The 27,470-nt window shown below is 38.9% G+C and overlaps 1 protein-coding gene across 3 annotated transcripts in view; it reads left to right on the top strand.

The window, feature by feature from the left end:
• The window catches only part of PTPRO (protein tyrosine phosphatase receptor type O), a 161,178-nt gene that overhangs the window by 111,749 nt on the left and 21,959 nt on the right, over nt 1-27,470 (top strand). For all 3 annotated transcript variants that reach the window (XM_084525241.1, XM_084525240.1, XM_084525242.1), the window contains exons 8-16: nt 1,620-1,740; nt 4,180-4,373; nt 6,690-6,801; nt 12,045-12,196; nt 14,790-14,910; nt 19,705-19,844; nt 22,573-22,705; nt 24,029-24,149; nt 25,669-25,737. In XM_084525241.1, the coding sequence (XP_084381367.1) occupies nt 1,620-1,740; nt 4,180-4,373; nt 6,690-6,801; nt 12,045-12,196; nt 14,790-14,910; nt 19,705-19,844; nt 22,573-22,705; nt 24,029-24,149; nt 25,669-25,737 (1,163 nt within the window). The remainder of the gene's footprint in view (nt 1-1,619; nt 1,741-4,179; nt 4,374-6,689; nt 6,802-12,044; nt 12,197-14,789; nt 14,911-19,704; nt 19,845-22,572; nt 22,706-24,028; nt 24,150-25,668; nt 25,738-27,470) is intronic.

Raw genomic sequence — 27,470 nt, 5'->3', positions numbered from 1 at the left:
ACTGAAAGGGTTGTGAGGCACTGGAACAGGCTGCCCAGGGAAGTGGTGGAGTCACCATCCCTGGAAGTCTTCAAAAGACGTTTAGATGTAGAGCTTAGGGATATGGTTTAGTGGAGGGCTGATAGTATTAGGTTGGAGTTTGGACTCGATGACCTTGAGGTCTCTTCCAACCTAGAAAAATTCTGTGAAAGTTCTGCATCCTTTAAAAATCTATTTTTATATGGATCTTTGTTAAAATATGTTGTTTTATTTTAAGAATAGCCATGCACTTGCACATTGGGAAGTGTCTTTTGAAGACAATTTGAGAATTGTTTCTCAGAACCAGTTTGTAATCTCCTTGAGTTATATTCCTTCCATTTATTAAAAATGCATTCATCTAATCAGGAAGCAAAACAATACAATAGATGATTATAAGTCATGGATAGCAAGTATGTACATATATGATTAAAGTAAATACTACAGAATTCATCTACAAACTCAAATGCAAACACCTAGAGCCAATCTGTGGATAAACAAGATATCTGTAAAAGTAAATGTGTTCACTGAAAGTAGGTGAAAGGTCTATGTACAGTTATTTGTTTCTTTTTATCACTACAGATATTCATACTTCCTCTAATCAAATTTTATCAATTTTATCAGATTATTATGCTTGGGATTATTAACAGCTGTTGGTTTGAATTCTCCTTGACAAGCTGAAAAGGGGCAAAATTCAGTGCAGAGTTCTATTTGTTTCTACAATTATGCATAAATTAAGTGATTAGCTCTTGAAAGCAGCTGTTAAAAACAAATTCCATTCCTCACTAAACCTGTGTTTACACTGATGTATTTATGTGCATCACTGTAAATCAAATGTGACTGTGATTGTGGAAATGTTGCAGAGAAAATATTAGTAGGAAGTATCAGCCTGCAGTTCTAGAAGAAGTGCATGACGTCTCTTCCTCAAAGCTCCTATCTGTCTCTTCAGAAGAGTTGTCATACTGTATCAGACCAGGGATCACCTGGTTAGGTACTCTTACTCTAGGTCTGGCCAATACCTGGGGTGCCACAGCAGCAGTTTGAATGCCAGTGTTTCAAACAGAAAAGAAAAATCAGAAGGTCTCTTCATCAGTTTTTGTAGTGCTGTGCAAAAGAGGCAAAAGAGAGTAATTTCTCTCTGATTTCAGCATTCAGTCATTTAACACTTGCATTCAGAAGACAGATTTCCCATAATACTGACTGTTCACATAGCTGCAGATGAATCATATGTCTGATGAAAAACCTCAGGCTTTTACTGAAAATACACTGTCTAAATACTCTAGCCTGGGTAGTATCACCTGTATATGGATAATACAGCCTGAATATTTCAATAAGACTTGGCACTAGGAGAGAGTGGCTCAAGTGGCTCTGCAGTGTCACAGCTGACCTTATACAGCAATGTAAGTGTGATTCTCTGAGCCAGATTGTTTGTAAATCCAGTCCTGACCACTGTCAGAGTTTTGCCATTTTGGGCTTAACTGAATAGGGTTTTAGCTGCTGGCACATCATGCCTTCAGTTAACTGAAGCAGTTCAACTACAGCCTCAATATTCTTTTAACTGACCAAGTAAATACTTCACATCTGATATGTTCCCACACTATTAGGTGAATTCAAGTAACAGCCTCATTGAGAATCTTGTTCCTGGTGCCCAGTACCAAGTTGTGGTTTACTTACGGAAAGGACCATTGGTTGGACCACCTTCTGATCCTGTTACATTTTCTATTGGTAAGTCCTGTATTTACTGTTAGATTTTTTTTTCTTCCTTTTCCTTTTCCTTTTCCTTTTCCTTTTCCTTTTCCTTTTCCTTTTCCTTTTCCTTTTCCTTTTCCTTTTCCTTTTCCTTTTCCTTTTCCTTTTCCTTTTCCTTTTCCTTTTCCTTTTCCTTTTCCAGACAAAATTGTCACATTGGTTATTTCAAATGTACTGAACTCTTATTGAGAATATTTGTTTTTCTTGTGTTGTCTAGCTCATTAACAAGGTGGGGAAAAGCTCCTTTGGTGAGAGACGGGTATTTCATATTTCGACAATAGATTATTACAAAACCTAACTAGAGAACAATTATGGATTCACATACACAGGGCCCTATGTAAGGAACTCTCTTCACTTTTGGCCACATATATGCTCGTGCTCTGTCATTTAGGCTGGGAATCATCTCACTTAGGTGTGGCCAGCCTAAGCTGCAGGTAGTCTGTGACCAGTTGAGAAGTGTCCGCTTCTTGAGGGGAATCACTCCTACTGTCTCATGAAATGTATGAGATTGCTGTTAAAACATTTGTAGCAAATGTACTTTATGGAGAATGTAATGGGATCCAGTCTGAAGGCCATGGTGCTAAAAGTCAAGAGAACTGGATTATCTTCTCCAGTACTATGACCATCACCAAACCCGATTTTTTTGAGTTAAGCCGTGGATCTCAGGGTTCTCTGCTTTGAGATTTGAAGATAAAAAGAACCCTCTAAGAATGAGAGTGACATTTTCAAGAATGTGGTTTCATGACCTACATGCAGAACTTCTCCCCCTGTGCTTGTAATTCAAGATTCCATCAAGATCCTAACTAAAGAGTGACTTAGAATAGGGTTTAGTATCTTTTAGCTGCAGTGTCATTTATTTTGTTAAGGTTATCACTTTAACAAAATGTAACGAGAAAGGGCAAAGAGAAAGAGACCCGGAGTATAGAATTACATTTACAGAGAAATATTTAACCTTAGTCTCCCAGCTTCTCCTTTTGACAAATGGTTTGCCTTGAGGGAGAGCAGGTGGCTGAAAATTAGAGATCTTCAGTATTTGTCACTCTGCTTCTCTGTGATGAGGGGAAGAAAGCAAAACAGGAAAAAAGAGAAACAAACAAACAAACAAACAAAAAAAAACTAACCTGTTAAGAGGTGAATTCAGTAAATAAAAGTAGATATGTGGACTAGTAAACATGGTGAGAGAGTTTTCGTTGTAGGCAATCTGTTCAAGTATTTACATAAGCTAGGTCCAAATAAAATTTGAAAAGATAATATGATATAGTTCAGTAAATAAAACAAACAAACAAAAAAGGTAAGTTAGTAAATATATAACCTTATTATTAAAAACTGTACCATTGAACAATTTTTAGAAAAACTTTGGATTTTATTTCTCCCTGTATTTTCTTCAGAAATCTGTAAATTTCTGTTTTCATTTGGGAAAGTGAAATCATATATTCCCAAAATAAATAAGTTTCCTCATTTTCTCCACTTCTCTGTCTCATCACAATCATGAACAGTTCTTATTCAACTAGAAATGGCAATCATTTTCTAAATAAAGTGTGTCATAGGTTTCTAATTATAAAGAGGACATTTTCTGAAGTAAAACAACAGTTGTATGAGTTTTCATTTCATTACAGGATATTGAATTCGATATTAAAATAGAAACGCAAAGCAAACTGTTGTGTGAAATTATCAGTGATGGTTAATGATCAATGAAGTGGAAATACTGTAAAATGCACTTTAAAAAGTATTCAGTTCTGTATGTATTTATCATAACCTTCACTTTCATTCAGTGGGTATTAGCACATTATAGAAAGGAAAAAAAAGGTCAAGTAAATGGCAACTGATTTTTGAAAGGAAATGCAATCACGTGACAACGTGGGCTGAAGTAATTTGGGTGTTCTTGACTTTGACCCTACATGCAGTAGTTGGGGTTCTGCAACCCCTGCAAAAGCTAGCAAAGTACTTAAGTAGCCTCACTGAAGTCATGAAAAATGATTGCTTTCTAGACAAGTAAGGGTTGCAGAACTTGACCCTTACGTGACATATTTCAAATCGTTTGACTTCTCTTTCCCAGTTTCATCATCTGTGAAGCAAGAATAGCAATTCATGACAGCACCTCTAGGTTCCCCAGGGAAGGAAATATAGACATAAAAACTGTTTTCTTCTTGTGGCCTTTATCTTCCAAAGTATTGTGGCTTTTGATGTTTTTGTTTTTGAGAATTCAACATGAAATATCTCCTAAACAGCCTGATTTTCAAAGTCAGTGGAAGCCTCTAGTCATTTTGGAAAAAGTAGACATAAGAAACAAGGAAGCTGTTAGGAATTCAAATCAGGAACAAATCAGAAACAGACAGAACTCGGTTAATGAAAGATTTTTTTAAAAGTGTAGTTAATAACAAAAAAACATTACTAACCACAATTTCTGGTTTATAGTGCCCACTGGAATAAAGGATCTGACACTTTACCCTTTGGGACCTACTGCTGTAGTTTTGAGCTGGAACAGACCTTTTCTTGGCGTGTTCAGGAAATATGTTGTAGAAATGTTTTACTTCAACCCATCAACGATGACCTCTGAGTGGACAACCTACTATGAAATTGCAGCAACCATCTCCCTTACTGCCTCCGTGGTAAAGTGACCATTACTGACTATTGCTTTCCCATATATATGTGATGCTGGCACACCGGGGCTTTTCCTTGTCCAGCCTTTCCCCCATGAATACATATGCATACCTTTAAAACTGGAACGTTTTTTTTCCAGGCAAAGTAGAGAAAATGTCCAAGATGCTAGAGGCATTTACTTTTACTAGAAGGGGAATGCAGCTGAATGATGCTAAAAGTTAAGCAGAATAAGGAGGTAGAAGATGAGCTTCTCTTCTGTTGACAAATGGGCATGTTCAGCAATTCCAGAGGCAGCTTCAGTTTGTGGGTCAGTTTGTCACTCAAAGCTTTAACCAATTCCAGCATCTCCTCAGAGGGAGTAGTCCAAAACCTTATCTGTATAATGAATATTGATAATATGGATTTGGAGCTTGCAAGCTGGACTTGCAGTGAGCCATCTGGAGTGCATAGCTGCAGAGATGCTCTTGTGAAAAAAGCCTTCATATTTTTGAAGATGCAAAGACATACACCAGCTTTTCACCTAGGCACAGATCATTTCCTAGAACAAAATCTTTGCAAGATTTGCAAGATTGAGTATTCAACAGAAATTCCATAAAAAATATTCATCTTACTTTCCATATTTTTCTAGAGAAGGTGAATGGGTTTTATTCAGACTTTGCCATTGCACAAGATAGTGAGCAGTTTTAGCTGAAATTAGTTGTTATGAGTATGCAAAAAGGATAGCAATAACTTTTGCTGCTTGTAAGAGCCATAGTGATTTACCGTAATTCATTTGCATAATACTATTTGTGTAGTAATTTCAGCTACAGCAGCTTAACAGTAATTGGGTACGTGAGTATAAATCTAGCACATAAATCTCCAAGGAAATTAAAAACAAAAATAACTTACCAAAGGAGTAATTAATATCTTGTAATCATGACGTAGCACAATTAGATTGATACCTGAGTGATCCAAGTCATCTTCGAAATAATACCATCTTCCAGAGTAAATGTGGTTCATTAGAAAATGACACGATGTTGCCCATTACCATTGCAAATCCTGTTCATGGAAGCTAAGGGAAGTTGGCTGCCTTTTCAACTCCTTTGAATTTTTTAAAAGAGTTACCCTGAATTAGAGAAGGAGGATCTTTCCCTTGTGTTATGGCATTTAACATATAAGTAGGTATCGCTGAACTTTTACTTGGGTTCACTAGCAGTGCTTGAGAATCCCACCAATACCACATTTTTCCATACAGTCAGTAAGTCACTTGATATCTCTGATAGTGGAATCTGAAGCAACAGTGCCAAGCCCAGCAAGGAGACAGGGGGATCAAAAATCAAGCTGACAGCTTAGATAAAAAACAATTTTTTGAAGGGGTTATCACTTGGTCAGAAGTGTTGGAATTGAAACAGCCTTTCAGTCCATTTATTTGCTTCATTCATTTTTTACTCTGAAGATTATTTTAATGTTATCAAAACAATGTTGGTATTGTCCATATTACATCAGGAGCATTTCAAAAGAACACCAAGCAGCTTCAAGGTCCTGGTGTTAATTGGATATAATTGTTTCTAAAAATCATAATGAGAATAAGCATCAAACCCTGTATGTGGATTGCCTTATAACATCTGAAAAATACCACTGCAAACAGCAGAGATTTGTGAAAAAAGCAGTTCCTAAGTTGATGAATTTTTTTTTGTTCTTATTTCCTATTTGCTTTTATTCTGAATTACAAAATATCATTAGGATTTTCATTTAAATATTTTTTTCCTATGCTGGCATTGGAAGTATTTGAATTTTAACTTAAATAACACAAATGATATTGCAATATAAAATACACTGTATTTTATACTTCATTTATATCTCATTTTTATTTATATATATAATTTATGTCTCATTTATAACTCATTTATATTTCATATTTCATTTATAATAAATGATAATACAATATTAAATACATCTCAAAAAATTGAAAAGAAAAAAAAAAGTCCTATGAAGTGATGACATCTGAGTCAAAAAACATTGTTTCTGGTTTGCCTTGAAAGTGCATTTAATTAAAAAAGCAGAACCCATGTTTCAGTGGGAGTTTCCCTTCGTGAGTAGACCTGTGACCACGTGCCCATGGATAAGCAGCAGTGCTATAACAACCATGTTCAGTCTCACTGCACAGATTTTTGAATAAATCCAAATGCCACAATACAGAGGTTACCACTGGAGCAAGAAAAAGCCTTAGTAAAATGGTGCCATGCGTGGGCACTAGGTTTATAAACATTGTCTCATTTTATAAGTCATGTCTCGTGCTGGTGAATTTTCTGCTGAGCTGCTCTTTGTCTTTTCTCGCTCTGCAGAGAATAGCTAACCTGTTGCCTGCTTGGTATTATAACTTCCGGGTCACCATGGTGACCTGGGGGGACCCAGAGCTGAGCTGCTGTGACAGCTCCACCATCAGCTTCATTACAGGTAAGCATCCCTCTGAAAACACTGTGAAAATGATGCCTGGAGCAAGACTGCTGAGAAGATCTAACCTGGATGCTATGTTTCACCAGCAGATACTTGCAAGTTAGGGTATTTAATAGCTAAGGGGAGGTTGTTCTTGTGTGTGTTTTAAGGAAAGCTCTGATGACTGCTTCAGTATATATAATTTTCCTGTGCAAAGCACAGTGTTTAATTGCTCTGTTCCGGTCTTCTATCAGCTGAAGGCATGGCTACAGAGAGAGCCAGTGATCCTGCTTGTCTTCTATGACACTGTATGTTTTACCCACTGAGAAGTTTATAGAAAAATAACGTGAATTCGGAGGTTTGCTACTATTGTGAAAAAGGTCCTTATATTTACACTGTTTCCAAGTGTTTTTCTCTCCTTTTCCCCTCCCAGTAATCCACAGATCAGACCATGACTGTGGCACCTTAGCTAACAAGGAATAGAGTTCTGTGCCCTTAACGCAGATCGAGGCAGGTAGTATGTTTGGCAGCATGTTTTTCTTGTGCTCCAATCTTGTCCTTCCTGCTGGGTGCATTTTGTTTGTACACCATGAGGAGAGAAGGGTGCTTCTGTGACCAAGGCATCACACCTGTGCTTGGTATGTTGGCATTGTGAAGCTGTGGTGCTGGCCATCTTTGTTGTCCACAATATAGATTCTCAGCTGCAGCAAACTGATACAACCCTACTGATAGCCCTCTCCCGGCTGGGATCAGTTTTGCATTTAGCACGCTCCCTGTCTTCTGTCAGACAGTTTGGGCTCAGGTCTTCTTCATATGTAAAATGAATGCTGTTTCCTCTCTGGCTAATCCAAGACCTCCTGTGAGCTCATTGCCAAGTGTTTCTAGCATCCAGCCTGCTTAAGTCAAGGCTCCCTATTGAACCGTTTTGCGTTTACCACCATGTAGCTCACCTTGCAGAAGTACAGCTGATTGAAAGCAGTAAATAATTCAGATGTGCTATGAGAGGAAATAAATATGACTCATTTTTCTTTTCCAACTCTGGAAACCACATTATGAGGGAAATCAGGCTATGATTTCCAGCCACTCCCTCCTAAACAGATACTAGCCTAGACACAGATTTTCTGTTTGGTGAAAGTCTCAGAGGATGTAACTGAGGAAGGGAATGAATACAACCCCTTTGTATTGATGATTAATATAGTTCCTGTGCCTGACAGAACCATGAATGAAAAATGATCACTGTGTTGGTTGACTCCTAGCTCCCATGAAGTCAGCTGAAACCTCCCATCCTGAGATATCTGATCCCAAGCTATACTGGGGCAAATCCTGGTGCTTGCTCTGTCTATCAGAAACTCACAGCACCCACTAGGGCCCTGTGACAAGTCTTCAGTGACATGCAGTGTCCTTTGGCATCAGTCATCTTTTCTGTTTCACTCTAAGGAAGTAATTTTCCAGATGGCTGGCTGCTGTATGCAGGGAGAAAAGTCTTTTCCAACTGATTTGGGTACCAGGTTCAGCATTTTACAGTGGAAATGTTCCAGTGGGGCCCTCACACTTTGTCGTATCTTTAGAAACCTACAGCAAAACTTAGGAAGATGAAGGTTATTCTAAAATATAAGGATTCATCAGGATCATTTTGTATCTCTGTATGGGGAAAGGACTTCAACTGCTATCAGATGAAAAATGTATCAGTTTCTTACGTTGCAGACATAGACAAAATCAGAAATGGATGAAGATACTAGATAATATAATCAATTTGTGATTAGCAAAACCCCATTTTAAGAAAAATCATCTGGTCTTACAGTGAAAACATCCAGAGGGGGAGAGGCCACCAATCCCCTGGAAAGTTGTATTTAATTTCTCTTATTATCAAAGGTTCATCTTTTGCTGCTTATCTGAATTTTCCTATTTTTAATATCTAGTCTATGATTCTTTTTACACTTTTCACTTATTGACTGAAGAGCCACAAATCTTTTTTTTTTTTTTTTTTTTTTTTAACCTTTGCACTGAATTTAGCTTCACTCTTTTCTGTTGATAAATTGCATCCATTGAGCTCTTCAGGTGCTCTCTCAGTAAGATATTTTGTCATGCTGCTTTTTTTCCCCCAACTCTGCCTTGTTAATTTTTACTGTCTTTACCAAAGTACATGAAAACCTGCACCTAAAATTGTAGTACCAGCCTGCTGAATACTCCCAGAAAGGCAAAATCAGCTCTCTATTCAATGCTCTCCTGTTTGTGCATCTCAGTGATTGCATTTTCTATGGCTTCATACTGGAGGTCTATGTGATTTGCTTCTATTTTTTCCCTTCTAAATCCTTCCTAGGGTAGCTACTTTCCAGAACATACCATTCAAGAAGTGCTGCCTGCGTTCCTTTTTCCTAAATATTTGACTTTGCATCTGGCAGTCTCAAATATGTTTTGTTTGAACAGGCCCAGTGTAGGGGACAACAATTCAAACCACACCTGTCCAGATTGTCTACTCTGCCAGTTGCTGTGCTACTTGCGTGGTTTATCAGCTGTGCTTTTACTTATAGAGTATTGATGAAAATGTTGAATACCAGTGAGCCAAATGTTAAGGGAAGAATCCTGATAAATAAATCCAGAATGACCAAATTAGAAGGGCTTATCTATATGCAATCACCATTGAATGTGAGCATTAAATACCCTCCTGCCCTCTGATTACCTTATTAGTTGAATACTCTTCATTTTTGTCCTGGGACTACTCTTTCATGTCTGCAAATTTGAAATGTTTATCCGCAGTAGATGCACTTTTACACTGTTTCAAGTTGTGAGGAGACTGCAAAGTTCTTTATCTCCCTCAGCCTGTTTCTTTCCAGAGTGGGAGCAAGCAGATGTTTTTATGCAGCACTTGGTCCCTTTCTGCATTGTTCCGAATAACGCTACCTCTCCTGCACAGCCTGAGAAGGTTGCCAAGAATTTAAAAAAGAAAAACAAAAAAAGGCCAAAACTAAACTTTAAAATACTAAATAGCAGGTTTTGCGATCTTCTTGACAGTATACCATCTGTCAGTTCTTCTGTGTATTGCTGGGAAGCTAACCTCTGTACCTGGAACATAAGCCTGATTTTTAAAACACAGCAGAAGGATCACCTGGGAGTTTGGGGCCACACCTTGCAGCAAGCTCAGGGCAGACAAACCATTTCCCTAGTGCAGAATCCCACTGCTCACATGGAGCCTATAGCTAGGCAGGGGCCCTACTCTGGAATAAAGAGTATTAGAAGAGACTGGGTGATGTATAGCCCTCTCCCACACCAACTGTTTTGATGTCTCCAGAAGAGTGGGGAGGGAGGGAGGCCTGGGGGCCCCAGACTGCTCGTAAGTAAACACTTGCCAGAAAAGCATTTGCTCTCTCAGGCTCCTGCAGGAACAGTTGCTTGATGTTGTATTGACACAAGGAGAAATTGTGGCACTGCTGGTGTTGCTGTGGTGACTAATGAGTTTTTAATGCCACCTGCTGTAAACAGCTGGATTTAAAGCAATCATAAGTAAGGGCACTTTAGACCACCAACATTTTCGTTTACTATGAGAATGCTTTTAGCTTTTGAGATTCAAAAAAAAAAATGGAAAGAAAAGCAGGCAGACTGTCAGTGTTGGTGAGTATGCCCACATCTGTCCTTACTGTGAAGTTGTCTTTCGGTCCAGTGGATGCTTTCAGCTGTCTCTTCCACCAGACAGGCAATGAGCTGTAATTTCCTACAGTCTTTCTGTGCCACTCAGCTCCCAGTGGACAATGGTGTCAAGGGAGTTGGACACATCAGTCCTGGCCCGTAGTCTCATTTCACGTACCCTGCAGGTTCTGTTTCTAAATATTTAAGACTTAGATCTATGTGAGCTTTAGGAGGGCAAGCATGTCATCAATATCTAGGTATGTTAGGAAATTAGTAGTAGTATATAAGATTCATGCTGGTAGTGACCTTAGATTGTAAAGAATATGCAATCCATGATAGGGATGGTCTGGAAACCATAGAAATTAAAAGAAACATTGCTTTAAAGATTTTACAATAAATAAGTCTGCTTCCTCTCAACACCATAAAAGGGCGTTTTCAAGATGAATTTGAGAGGAGAGTCTTACTAAGCGTTTCTAAATGGCTCTAAATTGTTCATGTATTGCATTTTCTGCCTTTCTCAGTAACTACTTAAGTAAATCTCTGTTCTCTGGCAACTGTCTCAGTGTACAAGTCAGAAGTCTTCTTGAAAGCAGCAGTGACACCTTGTGGCCCCGTCGGGCAGTCCCCTGCTCCCAGCCCATCTTGCCTTCCTGTGGCTGCTGGCACCCAGGGCTCTGCCAGGGAGCAGGGCAACGGCTGTCTCTGCCATTAATAGATAGAAGCATCTAATTAATAGAGAGAAGCATCTCCAGGGGGAAATTCTTTTCCTTGCATTATACACTTACTTTATCAGGAAATCTTTGGAGGTTGTATGGTTATCTTTCTCCTTTGGCTTCACAGGGAACCAAAATTTTTCTGGCCTGATTGCAGTTTTAGGGAGTGATCCACCATAAGCCAAACCATAGAACAGGCTCATAGGGTTGTGGTGGGGCATACAGAGGAAGAGGAGGCACAACAGCTACTTTGCCTAATACCTAATGACATAGTCAAAAAGTTGCCAAATGCCTGTAGACTAGACACTTAATGCTTAGGTGCCTGTCAGCTGACTGCTGCCTTCTCTGATGGTAGGACTTTCACACTGGGAGCAAAGGGAACCAAAACTTTTCATTCAAAAAGATGTTCTTTGGCAAAGTACAGGTTTGGGACATTTCCTCCTAGGAAGATGCAAACTCAGTGAAGAGGTATTCATTTTTTTTCCCCATGAGAAAACTATCCAAATTCAGTGTGACAGTTCTTATTTATTTCTCATTGAATATCACTGCTTTTCAGTGCTGTAACTCAGTGAAGTAATATCTGAGGCTTTTAATTTGACTTTGAATTCCATTTATAGATGTTAAATCAAAAAGTGGTTTATATCAGTCACTAGCTTCATGTTTTGTTTTGTTTTGTTTTTCTTAACAGAAAGATTGCAAACAAAAATATACTCCTGTTCCAAACATTCCTAAAGGAAAATGCTCTTTTACTGTTCTTTCAGTTACTACTCAGGTGTCTGTATAAAATGCAGATGACTTTACTAATATGTTTTTGCTGTTTTTGTGATGCTCTCTTCCCAACAGTATCCTTTGGCAGAAGTTTATTATTGGACTTGGTAATCAGTTGTGCCAGAGCCTGACGGTAATGTATTTGTCCTCTTCCTTCAGCACCAGTGGCACCTGAGATTACTTCGATAGAATATTACAACCACCTTTTGTACGTCACTTGGACCTATGGAGAAGACGGTACTGACCTCTCTCATTCCAGGATGCTGCATTGGATGGTCATTGCAGAAGGGAAGAAAAAAATCAAGAAGAGCGTAAGTGTGACTGGGAAAACTGTCATTCTCTTACTGTTTTGTTTTGTTTTTCCTCAGTTGATAATTTCATATTGCACAGTTTGAGCAAGATTCATAGAATCCTGGTCAGTTGAAGTTATTTCAGAGCGTGAACATACACTTCTAAAGACTCAAGTTCTCAAAATAGCCAGTGGGCAGAATGCTTCTATTGTGATCCTACACAAATTTTGATGGTTTAGGTGAGAATTTAGAAATAGCTTATTAAACTTCTGAACTGCAGACAATAGAATGTAAAGAGTGTATTTTTAGAAAACAGATAGAGTCCTTTCAATTTCTAGTTAATAATAACCTAGACTACACTACTGGCTGAGGGTTTTTTTAGTTCATTCAAACCAGTTGCTATAACTTCCCTTTTTCTATTTGAATACAAGTTCCACTAACTGATGAGATGAGAATTTCACCCAGAATTTATGCACTTGTTAGAAAACTTGCCAGATGTTATGAAGTTCTTTTGAACTCTTTCAGCCAATTTAAAAATCACTTAGGAAAATAAATCTGGGTTTTCCAATTATGGATTGAAGTCATGCTTTAGCAGGGTGCTGAGGTGCATGTTTGAACTGAAGGAAAAGAGCAGTCCCTGGACATAGAGTGAGATATGTTTGAAATATTGGTGGAGCACTGCAGCGCAGGAGCATAGTGACAGCAGCACAGCTTCATGCAGTCTGTGACCATCTTCAACACCATTATTGAACTTTTAATCATAGACAGGTGGAAAAAGTGTTTGGTCTTTTTCATATGAAAGGTTTCCCTTCTACAGCTGAAAGACTCACCAGATGCTGAATTGGAAGTGGGTTTTCAGCATAAGTGCAAGTTCATCACAAATTTTTATTTGAGTTTAGATGGAACACTGTAGAATTCATTGGATTCCTAGTGGCTGCAAGAGTGCACCCATCTGGAGCTTGTTGCACCATGATTCTAATTACGTGATTAGCGGAACTGTTCAAAAACATGACATTTCAGAACGGCAGGAACTTCCAATATTTGGATCTTGGTTTCAAATGAGGAAGAAAACGCCACATTTTATTCCCCCCCCCCCCCCAAATAAGTACTCTAACAATTGAATTCTAAACAATTTTGCTGTGATTTCCCTCCCCTCCCTTCCAAAAGTCACATTCTCAGTAAGATAATTATTCTTTAAAGAAAAAAAATCTGACTCCTGTGCCACAATTTCTGATAAAATATATTTGAATAGAAAATTCTTCAATTAAATAAATATAAAATAAACATTGAATATGAAATTAAATGAAAATGAATATTGAACTTGAAATTCTTTGTTTAAACTAAGGTTTAAATATAGAGAGTGTCTACAATAAAATTTCAAAACTGTCTTGAGGAATATTTGTCTTTCTGTTATCTTCAGGAGAAAAGAACCCAGCAAGTACACTTTAGGAAATTCCTACAACAACATAACTCTTATGGTACCTTGCTAACTTTTATGGTACTGCTTATATTTGTAAATATGGGTGCATCATGCTTGCAGGCTTAAGGGTGTACCTGTTCTCCTAAGCTCTGTTAATCACTTTCAGAAATAGCTTCCTTTATTTATTTAGGCTACTTATTTATTACAGTTAAGGTTGCTATTATGATTGTTTTTTCTTCTAGAATTATTAAAATTAATAGATAAAAACCAGGTGATTATGATTTCTTCCTGTGGTTTGTATATTTCTGAAGACTCTGGAGAAGTTGGTTAGTTTTTATATAACTTACTAAAATAATGTGGATAGGTCTGTTAGTATTCATTTAGAACTGTCCATCCCTCCTGGATCTGAAAACTTCAGACTGAAAATTAAGTGACCAGCATGAGATTGTGAATGTACCCTTTGTAGTTAGACTACACATCCTCTGAAAACAGTCTGTTGCAGTGTCTGAGTTCTGCATCTTTCTCCATGGCCTTGGAGAAATTGGTAGCTTACTCACACCTACAATAAGAAGAAGGTATTCACATTATTCACATATTTGAACCTTAGCTCAGTCTTGGATCATATATGGTTTCAAATTTGTAGGTGACTCAAGCCAGTGCTCAGTATGGCCTATCTTATGCCATCTGTCATCAGGCCCTGGGTTCTATTGTCATGTCAGTGGGTCTCCAGATAGGTGTTAGACTTGCCCAGACAAATTTAATTTGCAGGTCCTTAGGATATATACAGGCTTGCCTATAAGTATCTTGTGTACTCTTAGGAGTTTAAATTCCTTTAACATTGCAACAGACTCAACTCAATGGTTTGGTATGATTCTGCAGAACTCGAAAAATCTAGATGCAAATGTATTCTCAGATATGTGAGAGAGATTTTATTTATTCATTTAATTTTCACTGGTCATGTAGAAAATACAGCCTAAGATTGTTTTCTGCATCATGGTATTCTTCTAAGCATTATGGCTTTCTACTCTTGGTGTCAGTGGGAACTGGCTCATGTAACAAATCTAAAGTATGCAGAAGAAATCTGATGATTTGCGCAGAACTTTCTTTATCTTACATTAAGTGACCAGATTAACTTTAGAAGAAGGATGTCTGGTTTGGTTTGTATTTAACAATTGGTGTCTATAATTATTGTAGGTAACACGCAGTGTGATGACTGCAGTGTTGAGCTTGCCTCCAGGGGATATTTACAACCTTTCAGTAACTGCTTGTACTGAAAGAGGCAGCAATACTTCCCTGCCCCAGCTTGTGAAATTGGGTAAGAAATGTATGCTTGTTTGCAAGTTGTAAATTGGTTCCTTCTCACATTAAACTCCAGAAGTAACTGTGTCAGCAAATTCAGCATCTTCCTCGTTTCAGAGTCAAGTACCCGTGACTGCATTTCTTTTGGAAAACTGCAATTTTTGCCTCACCTTGCTGTGAAGATTGTCTCATTCCCGTGTGTGACCCTACTTCCTAAAATAGTATTACTGACAAAGAGCAAGAGTAGCAGAATCTAACTGTAAGTGGAAGTAGGAGTCAGTGCCTTTCTGGGAGAACAAATCTGCTCTGTCTTTATTTTCCTAATGTTTGAGCACATGCAGATTTTGGGAACAGAGACTTGAGATTCACAGCTGAACTTTTCAATACAAATAAGAACATTTCTTGGTTTTGGTAAGCCTATTTCTCAGTTTGTTTTCTGCCTCCTGATCAGGGTTCCCTTTTCCTTTCCTCTCTCCCTGGACTTCCCCAACACCAATGTGCATCTTTAAATACAAATCAATTAGATTATTATTATTTTTGTTTTAAACTAAATAGATTAATTAAAATTCATGGCTGTGGACCCAGCGTCTTTCTAAGAGAAAATTGTGTAACCTACTCTAAGAAATTAACAGAAAAGACATTCCATTCCCTCTGAGGAAGACTGGACAGTACACCATTGTACCTGAGAGATTTTACTTCACTTTTGCACATACATAGACTTGTTGAGCCCTAGGTGCCTAAAGCTGTGAAATGTTGAAGCATGCTTTACTGCTTTTACAGGCATTAACTCCATTTTCAAACTGGATTATCTTCTCTACACACATAGTAAACCTTTCTTGAGTGACAATGAAAGGAATGATTTTAAAGGTTTCCATAATTTCTAATTGAATTTGTGGTCTTTGAGTAATCATTGTCTATTTATTTTTTTCCATGGCTCTCTTTTACTCAAATCCCTAAAACAGTGCTGGGGCAAATAGTACAACCACAAGAATCTGAATTCCTTCCACATCTTTTCATCAAAGGGAATATTTGAAAGATGTAAACAAATTCCATGGATTTTCCCTCCCCTGTGCAAGTCCTGTCCACTGTTTTCCCCCATGGCTGTGACTGTGCACAGTTATGTGAGTGTGTCATTCCCAACAGTATATCCTCCCCACTACCATTACCCAGATATTTTTAGGAGGAGTATTTCAAAATATCAGCTAGCTTTACCTTTCAGACAGGTCCATAAGTGTCATTTATTACTAATGTTGCACACCATGAATCCTAGCTGTGTGTTCCTTTATTATTTATTTGTTTATTTATGAACAGGGAAAACAGCAACTAGCAAGTGCAGGCAGGCCCTTATTGAACTGTTATGGTTATTTTGCTCTTGCTATTTCATTAACAACAAGAAGGTGGAAAGAATTTTGATAAATCACTTCCAGCCTTCTGTGTGTGTGATTTTTGCTTTTTTCCCCCTTTATCCTTTTTGCACTTTGAATAGACAATGGCAAGGATATTTTACCAGAGGTTTTCCTTCTCTCTGTTTCTGAGGGAGAGCAATGAGAGTTGTAATTAGCAGTAGTGGGAACTGATTCTAAGTGATAGACGACTCAGCATTTGGCAGTCTCTTAAGCACTCCTGCCAAATGTTCTTCCCTCCACGATGTTTGCTTCATTCTGGCAACTTTCCACCTGCAGAAAAATCAAGCAATTTGCTGGAGGCAGAAGGAGGATTTGCTTGGGATGGTGTCCAAATGTAAAGCTCATGTTTTAATTGAGACCATTTTTACCTGGAGTGGGGGATGGAATGTGTTTCTGAATCCAGAAACAGATATATGGATGTAATTATAGGAGAGGGATACTTTCTTATGTCCTTCTGGAACAACATCTACACTGCAGTCCTCACGATACAGAAGCATCCACGTGAGTGCCTCAGTCCTCACCCTGCTCTTCTCAACTCTTTTGCTATTGCCAATATAATCTTGGCAGCTTCCAACCCTAGAACACTGATCTGATTGTCTGAGGAGCAGATACTCTCCAAAATATCTATAACCATTTCAGCAAGTCCTGTGACATTTATATTTATTTATTTATTTATTTTTTAAAGAAAATCTCACACATCACACACATCACATCCAGGCTTCTGTGACAGCATCACATGGAATAAGAATAACAAATTATTAGTGAAGGGAAGAGAGAAGAGCAAAATGTTGTTGTACATAGTTTGTCAGGATCCTGGAATTGGGTCATTGTTGGAGACTGACAACTTTCACAGAATCACAGAATTGTCTAGGTTGGAAGAGACCTCAAGATCATTGAGTTCAGCCTCTGACCTAACACTAACAAGTCCTCCACTAAACCATATCCCTAAGCTATACATCTAAACATCTTTTAAAGACCTCCAAGGATGGTGACTCCACCACTTCCCTGGGCAGCCCATTCCAATGCCTCACAACCCTTTTGGTAAAGAAGTTCTTCCTAATATCCAACCTAAAATACCCCGGCGCAACTTTAGCCCATTCCCCTTCATCCTGTCACCAGGCACGTGGGAGAACAGACCAACCCCCACCTCACTACAGCCTCCTTTCATGTACTTATAAAGAGCGATAAGGTTGCCCCTGAGCCTCCTTTTCTCCAGGCTGAACAAGCCCAGCTCCCTCAGCTGCTCCTCGTAGGACTTGTTCTCCAGACCCTTCACCAGCTTCGTCGCCCTTCTCTGCACCCGCTCAAGCACCTCGATGTCCTTCCTGTAGCGAGGGGCCCAAAACTGAACACAGTACTCGAGTTGCGGCCTCACCAGAGCCGAGTACAGGGGGACGATCACCTCCCTAGCCCTGCTGGTCACACTGCTTCTCATGCAAGCCAGGATGCCGTTGGCCTTCTTGGCCACCTGAGCACACTGCTGGCTCATATTCAGCCAACTATCCACCAATACTCCCAGGTCCTTCTCTGCCTGGCAGCTTTCCAACCAACAAAATCTAATCAGTAATCTGCTGATGTTTTTCATCAAACATCAGTAGATTACTAAATCTCATAGCCCTGGAGAAGAGCTTGGAAATGTGAATCCTAAACTTTGTACTCTCTGATGGCAAACCACAGACAGGAACCTGGGATGCCTGCGTCTTGAAGATTGACAGTAGTCATTGTGTGAAGGCATTGGGATGAAAATCGGTATCAAAATTTGGTCTTTAAATAATTTTGGAAAATGTATATAGCATCTCAACAGCAAAACCAAACCCGAACAATCAAACACACAAACAATCAAACAAACAGAAAAATGCCTGAGCTGCGGGCTTCTCCGTTCCTCAAGCTTTCCCCTCCCTCTTTCCCGTGCTCTCAGTACCCGGCCACCGTCCCGGCAGGCGGTGCAGTGAGGGGCGACCTCCACTGGAGGTCAGTGTGGCCTCCGCTGCCAGAGCCTCCGCGGTGCTGGGGGGCAGTAGGGGGGCCCTCGGCGAGGGTTTCTATCCCCAGAGCCTTTCCAGGACTTCATGTCTTAAGTAGTTTTTCCTTTATGACATTTTATCTTTTTCCTCCCCGTGCTTTGTTCTTTTTCCTCACATTTCCACCCATTCCTCCCTGCTGCCCATGCTGCAGGATGAGTGTAGTGAAGCCTAAAGCATGACAAAATGAGGCGTTGGATACACAGCAGATGGCTGAGGAAATAATAGCTTCAGTGGGCAGTGTTTGCAGTGCACTCCTGTGCTCTTGTACATTTCATCAGGGAATGTAGTGATAGGAACAAGGGGTAATGCTTTTAAACTAACAGAGGGTAGATTTAGATTAAATATTAGGAAGAAATGCTTCACTTGGAGGGTGGTGAGGCACTGGAACAAGTTGCCCAGAGAAGCTGTGGATGCCCCATCCCCGGAAATATTCAAGGCCAGGCTGGATGGGGCCTTGGCAAACCTGATCAAGTGGGAGGTGTCCCTGTCAGTGGCTGGGGTGGGGTGGAACTTGATGGTCTTTAAGGTGGTCTTTCCAACCCAAACCATTCAATGATTCTATGATTCCCATGCCACCCAGCAGTTTACAATCTTCAGTCTGTTGCCCTGGGGATGGCAATAGCCTTCTTTTCACACAGTTCATCTCCTTGCCACATAGGAAGCCCAATCCCTTGTATATGTTTGTCTATTCCCAGGTCGCACCCCACGACAACAGTCAACAGCAATAAATACCAAAGCAATAAATTAAAGACCTCTGAGATCTGAGCCTGTGCATTCAGTGAGAAGAGAAAACTTATTCTGCAGCTAACTGAAATAAGTGCAGATCCAATGGCCCTTAAGTATTAACTTGGAAATAGGATTAAAAAAAAAAAAAAAAGACTACAAGATGTTTTTAAACTGTCAAATGACTATTTCCTCTCCTACAACTAAGTGAACCTAGACAGAGTTCACCTGTGGGAGGCTGTTTCCTTATCATCTCCTGGTTCAGGCCTTGCAGTGTAAAACTTTGTTAGGCCAAGTGTGTTGCTAACAGGTGGACAGCTGTCTTCTCAAAAAGTTTCTGTTAACATTTTCCTATTAATAGAAAATGCTGATTGTTCTCAAGGAAAGACTCGGCTCAAAAGGGAAGTGATTATCCAACTGTCCAAATAGAGAACAGTTTAAATAGAGAAGAAAAACCAAGACATTTCATCATCTTCCCATTTTACATTGGTCACTTATCATCGTGAGAGGCAATGCTTTATGCTGGCAGACTATCTGAAAGAAACGAAAGATAGAAGGGCAGCAGGGATTGCATTTATTTTTGTCTGATGCTGCTTCTTCTTGGTGGTATAGAGACTTAGAGATAAGCTTAATAAAAGGAATTTTTCCCTTAACTAGAACCAGCCCCTCCAAAATCACTTTTTGCTGTCAACAAGACTCAGACCTCCGTGACTCTGCTGTGGGTGGAAGAAGGAGTGGCTGATTTCTTTGAAGTCTACTGCCAGCAGGCTGGATCTGTTCAGGAAACAAAACTCCAGGTATGTGAGTACCTCTTTGCTTTTTGCTCTTCATTTCTGAAAGTGTGACTGGACCTTGACTGGACCAATAAACCTTCAGGTTTATTGTCTGCTGCTTAGCATCTGTCTTGTAAAGCCCAATGAAATTTTATGGTCAGTACACAAGTTTGGTCTTTCAACCAGATGTGGTAAGGTGATTAACAATTAAACTCTTCAGAGCTGAGCTACTAAAGCATTTCAAATGCTAAATTTGTGGGTTCTTTTGCAATATTAAGATTGGCTTCTGTCTTGCTGATGAGATTACTGCTGGTTCAACAAAAGCTATGTGCATACAAGACATTCAGCAGAGTCTCAATCTTTGGTTAGTCATGAGATGAACTCTAATATACTCTGCAAAACATAAGAGGACACAAAATTAAGGGAACATCAATGGGCAGGAAGGGGAAAATGGTCAGATAACTTAATTAGCAATGGGTAAAATACACGTATTTAAATACCATGGGTCTGAGATCTTTTATGCAGTATCTAATTATTTCTGGTTTACTTTTTTCTTGGTATTGAGGCCAGTTAAGTGAAGTTCAGTAGGACCTTAACTGTTATTCAGATTTCCTTTATGTTGCAAGCATTGCAAATGTTGAAAATATTACTGCTTCTTGGGTGTTTTGTCTTCTAGGGTATTTCCTTCTAGGCTCACATTCTCAGCTTTACAAATGAACCTCTTTTTCCTCTGACCATTAAGGTACCTGTGCTCTGAGGTCACATAAACATTGATAAAGTTGTTCTGTGAAAAGGAGGAGCAGTAGTAGTTTTGATTTGTTGCATGCCAATGTTGTGCAACATCTGAGGATTACTTTGTGATTTAGCTGATGGTCTGGTGAATCACTGTGATTACATGCCATGAAACATCATTCTCTCATTTGGGTTCACACGAAATTGGGAAAAAGTGAAAAATACCCACTCAGGCCAGTGATCATTCTGAAAGACCCACACTTTTTAACCCAATAGAAGACCGGTCTGTGAATTATTTAATATTTTATTTATATCAAGAACGGTACTGACTAAAAGAGAAAATATTTAAATGCACTTTAATCTTTTGGATAGTTTGGATTCCACATCTAGATTCCTGCTTTTTAACTGTGAATAAAGAAAGATCAGGAAGTTATTACATACTTAGCAGAGATTCAAAATAATGATGTGATTGGGCAAGGGAGGTACCACAGGACTTGCAGCTTTATTGCTGAGCAGTTATGTTTTAAGAGCATGAGGAAAAGACTGCTCCATTTGGCAGGAACTTCAGTGGGTTTCTTATTTGTTGACGTGAACATCTGGTAGTGAAGGGGAAATGCACAGAGATTACCAGCTCACTTCTCATTAGATTCATCACTCTTTTTTCTGCCTCAATGTAAAAGGGGGAAGGGCTCCTTTTAGAACCTTAAAAAAATTATGTTTTCTCATTAGACTGGTGAAAAATCTTTAGTTACGATTTTCCATGCTAATTACATGAATATTTTTGTACCTTTCTTCTATATTTAAATCAGCAAAATGAAAAGCATCAGCTTTTCACATTTGAACATCTTTTGGTTGATTAATTTAAATTTTTCTAGAGGGGAAAATAGAAAGAAAAAGTCATATCAAGTCCAATTGCCAAACTATGTTCACTCCCTTCAGCTCAGGGAATAAAGCTCTCCTCTCTTACACTCATGTACATATCATCTGTGTAATATAACTCAGAATTGCACTGCAACAGGAACCCTTGCTAGTCTAGAAGGAGCCCATGGCTGACAACAAGACACTGAAAAAATCCAGTGCTCAGGGCTTGCTGCAGGATCTTGCACTCTGCATCTGGAGTGAGTTCATTTGTGAAAATTCTCCTTGTTGCCTTTCTAAACCACTGGCTCAGCATCCCTGTTGTTGCATCTGCAACCCCCCTCCGGCCCTTCTGGAGAGTAAAGAAAAGCTTTTGAGGACCATAAGGACATGTATCTTTAAACTGATGCATGTGTGGTATTTGTTTTGTTTTGCCAGATCAGTATTTATAAAACCAGGGATGTGTTAATTAAAACATTATATAAAGATATTATGTAAAGAATTTCTTCTGGCTCAAAAAACAAGCGTGGAATATCTGATCATGGTTATTACCCAAAGACTTTTCTCTAATTTTTTTTTTCTTTTTTTGCTTCGGCCATTCAGAAGGCTCACGGCTCTTCACACCCAGAGGAATAGCCTCTGACACGGATGCGGTCTGTTTATACAAGGGTGTAGAGATTGTGACTACCTTAGCTGCACTTTGAATAAAAATAACTATGTTCCTCCTAATGTATTTTGGTAACCAGAGCTCATGAGCTTCCTGCTGACCCTAGGACAACTTCTGCTGACCTCTGGGGATGTCCTGGGGGATGCAGCACCTTACCCCACCACATGTGTAACTGACAGCCGCCTACGAGGCACCCTTCTGCCCGCCCCAAGGGGCTCTGGGACTCCCTGGGGTGCTCTGGGGTGTTTTCACCCATGTTTTCACCCCTGCTATTTGTGTGCTGTTTTTACCCCTGTTTCTCTCCCCTCTTCTGTCAGATTACCTGCCTATTTTCAAGGTCAGGCCCCAATTACCTTGTCTAGGTTTTGAATCTCTGCCTTTTTCACCAAACCTAACTTTACCAGGTCAAATAAGTGGGTGGAGAGGGGAGCAGTGATTGTGCTCTTGCATTCACGAGAGAGACAAACTACAGTGTATTTTTCCCCATGTCTGTAGGAACCTGTCACTGTCTCTTCACACGTAGTGACTATTTCCAGCCTTACCCCTGCCACCTCTTACAACTGCAGTGTGACCACCTTCAGCCACAATAGCCCCAGTGTCCCCACTTTCATTGCGGTTTCTACCATGGGTAAGCAGCACTTTTTTGCTTTCTTCTTCTTTCTTCAGTGGCAACATCTGTTTCTCCTTGCTTCTCTGTAAAGCTGCTCTCAGTAATGCTGGCAACACTGATTGTGTCATGGAAGGGCTGCCAGATGTGGATGGGGAAGCAACTTCAAAAAGTTTTTATTAAAAAAAAACGATTGGGGTTTGACTTGCAAAGTTACAAACTAGTGGCTCAGTTCTCTACTGGATTTTAGAAGTTAAGGACCTGGTTTGTGGTTTCGAGGCTGAACATCAAGATACTGCCTGATGACATTTATGGAGAAAAATGTCTCCTCAGCCAAGCCCAAATGAAACAAGGAAAATCATATTGATGAGCTGCTAGGGAGAAAAATCACTTTTTGCTTTCATTGAGGAATTGGAGACAGGGTGAGAGAGAAGGAGAAGGGAGAATAGGTTATCCTGAGCAGTCAAACCCTGAAGAGATAGCTCCTGATGCAGGCTGCCTGGGCATGTTATGAGGTCTAGCTCTGCAGAGAAAGAAAATCAGTGTTAAACTGCCCTGAGCACTGGACTTTTCTTTAGTCTCCCTTTCAGAATGATCAGTGTCATCTCTGCTTAGTTAGGGAGTCACATAGCTTTAGTCACTGGGTCCTATACATCATACACTACTCCATCTCCATGATTTGTAGTCTAAAAAATGCTTCTTTAGGCAACTGTTGATGTAAAGTTATTCTGAGCAAGTAAAGCAGGCAGGTTTTTTTCTTATTCTGCTCACTACGAGCAGAATAGGGTATCTGGTCTCATGCTAGTAAAACTGTATTGAACAAAAATAAATCAAGGTTTTGTTATTGAGAGCTGATTCAAGATCATAATTAAAACAGAATATAGTGTTAAAAATTATTTGCCAATGTCATTCAATTAATTTCAACACAGTATATTAATGAAGCCTTGGCCTTTGGATCTGAGAAGATATTATTACCGAAGAACATCTTCAGAACTGAAACATGCTTTGGAGACATAGATGATGAAGAATATATGTATTTTATATTTCCTTCTGCCTTTTATCTTGTGTTAAAATGACAGATAAAAGTTATATATAGATATATAGATATGTATCAGGACATGTCAAAGTTTAACAAAATGCCACAGTGAAGTCATTTCCTCACAGAAATTTAGTAAGATCAATAACTATTCAAAACTTCCTTTTATCTATACTGGTAGATTTTTCTCTTTGGAAAACTCCAGGCTGAACAGTACATAAAAATAACTATCAACATACAGGAGTGGAGGTGGGGAACTGTTAGCTCTTCTGACCTGAATAACCAAGAGCTCTTGTTTGTATGTACAGTCACCGAGATGAATCCCAACATAGTGGTAATCTCTGTATTAGCCATCCTAAGTATCCTTCTGATTGGACTGCTGCTGGTGACTCTTGTTGTACTCAGGAGAAAACATCTACAAATGGCCAGGTAAGACCAGACTGATGTTAATTCCAAAACATTCAGACAATAACGAACACATCATGATACTAGTTGCAGCTTGTGTGCATGGGTGATGTTCGAGATGCTTGTGAGTAGGATACCTTCAAAAAAGCAGTCTCTCTACTCTTTAAGAGCATAGAGTATCAAGTCTTTTCTTTCAATTTTCATTTTGGACCTTAGCTATGAGCATCAACCTTTGTCTCATTATGAGCTTTGCTGGACTGGGTAAATGAGAAGTGCAGTCACCTGTTACAAAAGGTTTGTGTCAAAAACCTGAAGGGTGATTAGGGTCTGAGGCAACTAGGCATGGGCAGGACATGAAGATGCTTTGCAAATCTTTCATATGGCTTGGAACAGATTTTCTGTGTCAACAGATGAGATGGTTAGTTAATCAGGCCCAGGATGCTGTATTTCAGGTGCCATGTAAGGCCTAAGCCCTGTCAACCAGGGAGAACTGTGGAGGATTCTCCAAACTCTCTGTATGTGTTTCACCTCCCGGGTCTGGGAGGGTCCTGGAGTCTTCATTCTTTTTTTTTTTATCTGTGTAGTAGAGTTTATATTAATTTACTCTTCTGTGTAGAGAAAGAAAATGATTTCATGTAAAAAGCTTTTGTAAATAATCTTGGACTTGGCTACCTTGCAGACTACCTTTTGTGTGTTGTATCTTGGCTATATATTCCATGCTAGAGATGACCACATAACAAAGATTTTTCAGGCCATATCTTTCAGTGGACAGTATGTGTTTTGTTTCTTTTACATGTGACTTGCTCTGGGAAAATCCTGGCTAAATTAATTTTCTTTCCTATTGAATTACTGCACAGGCAGCCCAAAAAGTTTTTCCCTTCTTTGTCACTGCTTCTAGTCAAAGAAGATAAAAAACCCAGGAGGAAATTAAAAGTAAATCCAATGAGAGTCTGCAAGCAACTGTTGGTTTAAATCAAGGAAACAAAAATAGTCAAGTCATTTTATCATTTGTAGCAGAAAATAATTAATTTGTGATAAATTTACTGGGATATTACTCAGGAAATTCAGTACTTTTCACATTTATTATGTGAATTCAAAGTTACCATGTCTCTGTCAAATGTAGACAATTATGCATCTTCTCTTTATAGAAGGTGGGACTATAAATATTTAGTGTAGAAAAGTAAATCCTTAGTCTGTGTCCTGAAGCCAGCAAGTAGTGGTAGTGCCAGGCTATAGAAAGCCCAAATCTGAACAGAAGATGTGGTTTATTTCAGTTCTTTATTACCAATCTTTTCCTTTTTTTCAGCCTTTTTGAAGATTATTAAAGACCCTGGTCTTGGGTGGTATTGAACATTTACTGGTTTTGGAGGACTATATTGAGGGATTTCAGTTGTGTTTATAATACATAATCTCAGACCTAGTCACAAATGTGAGTGCTCAGCACTTCCCAGAAACTTCTGGAATTCTCTGTTAAATCAAAATCATTGCAAGCATTGAAAATCCAAAAATGGTAACTTTATACCCAACTGTCTTCCTGAAACAGGGAGTGTGGGGCTGGAACCTTTGTCAACTTTGCATCTTTAGAGAGAGATGGAAAGCTTCCATATAATTGGTGAGTGTTTTAAAGCAAAGCTTTTAATTATATTTTTCCCTACCTCTGCTTTTTGGCAAATATGATATTTAAATCTTAAAATCTTATTTGTATGTGATCACTGTCCCTGTTTAAGATAAAACCACTATTACTGTTACTTTATTACTTTATTTCTTGAATGATGACTAAAGACTGTATACTGTCACCTGGTATTTTTAGTAGGGAATGATGTACATGTATACATGTCAACCGAGTTGCATACGTGATTTTGGAGCATATATATATTTTTATTTTTTACTTTTACTGACACATTTTTATTGACACATAATTCCTAAAATAACAGAAGTGTAGAAACTTGATCTATAAGTCCATCAGCACTTCCATAGGAATATATTTACACCAAGAAATAAGCTTTCCTGTAGATGATCAATTAGCAGGTGTCTTCATGCAATACCACTAGTTAATTTTTCCTTGGATTGCAAGACAAAGGCAAACCAACTCAAATATTTACTGTAAATTTTTGTTCAGTACAGTTGAAATGACTGGGAGAAAAACTTACTCTTCCTAGTCTAGAAAATCACCTTAAAGAGCTGCAGGCACTGACTATGGACTCCAAACCATCACTGACACTATCAGCTGAAGAGAAGTATTTGAATGTAGTCTTAGAATTAGCTTTTACAGAAGCAAAAAGTATCTAAAATCTACCTCACTGCTACCAGCATGGTTATTCACAACCCTATTTTGATTATCAAATGAGTTTTTACTGTTTTGTTATTAGCAATCTCTTCAAAAAGATCCATGACTTCCAAGGCAAGTCCAAACACAGATATTTAAAAATATGCTGTCAGCCCCCTGAAGCCTCATTCCAGTATGTAGGAAGAAGAAAATATGAGCCTTGTGTTTACACACATGGTCAGCTTTGTTGATAGCTAAGTTGGAAAGAGGAGTTAGTGTGCTGGAAATTGGTTCCATGATCTCATGGGACACAGCCTGCCAGCAAGGACAGGATTAAATGGATTGACACAACACCACAAGTCTTTTGCTAATAAACGTGTAAACTGAACTAACAAGCCCAACAAATCCTGTCAATACCTCTCTGTGCTGCTAATTAACTGGTTATTAAACAAGCTTTTCACTTGCTTGGTTTAGCTTTAATAGCAGCCAGCTGTATGCAGCAGAAACTAATCTCTCTTTCAGCTTCTCATTCTTGGACTATATTAATGGCAACAAAGGCAGAAGATCAAACACTCATGTTAATTAAATATCCAAGCCTGAATCAAATGATTAAAGTAGCAACAAATATTATTAAAACCATAAAAAGCTTTTTTATGGGAAGAGGAATTAATAGGTATGGATGTGTAAGTGAAGTTTCTCGTTGCTTGATTTAGTATATGTGCATGTGTGTGTGTATATATGTATATATGCATAAATTATGTTATAAAAATATAAATTTTGGAAATTATTCTGCTTAATACCTCCACAAATGTTTGGTATTTGAAGTCAGTATGCCCTAAACTTACATTCCTGACTTCTCTGAGAGTTAGTGAAGATACCTTGTTCCGTGTGCCTCTGTTGTCTAATCTCAACTCCAGATTCACTGTCCATCCAGGCAGCCAAATGGGAACCATGGCCCCAAAGACAGGTACAAGGATTAAGAAACCGATTTTGCTTGGTGTCATTCTGGGGTCCTAATAAGGGTGCTATGGGTATATCACTGATTCCTAAGGAAATTTCAGCTCAGCAGAGTTTTCAGG

This window comes from Aythya ferina, assembly GCF_964211825.1.
Source record: "Aythya ferina genome assembly, chromosome: 1".
In the NCBI taxonomy this organism is placed as follows: Eukaryota; Metazoa; Chordata; class Aves; order Anseriformes; family Anatidae; genus Aythya; species Aythya ferina.
This window is presented reverse-complemented; position numbering and strand designations above follow the sequence as displayed.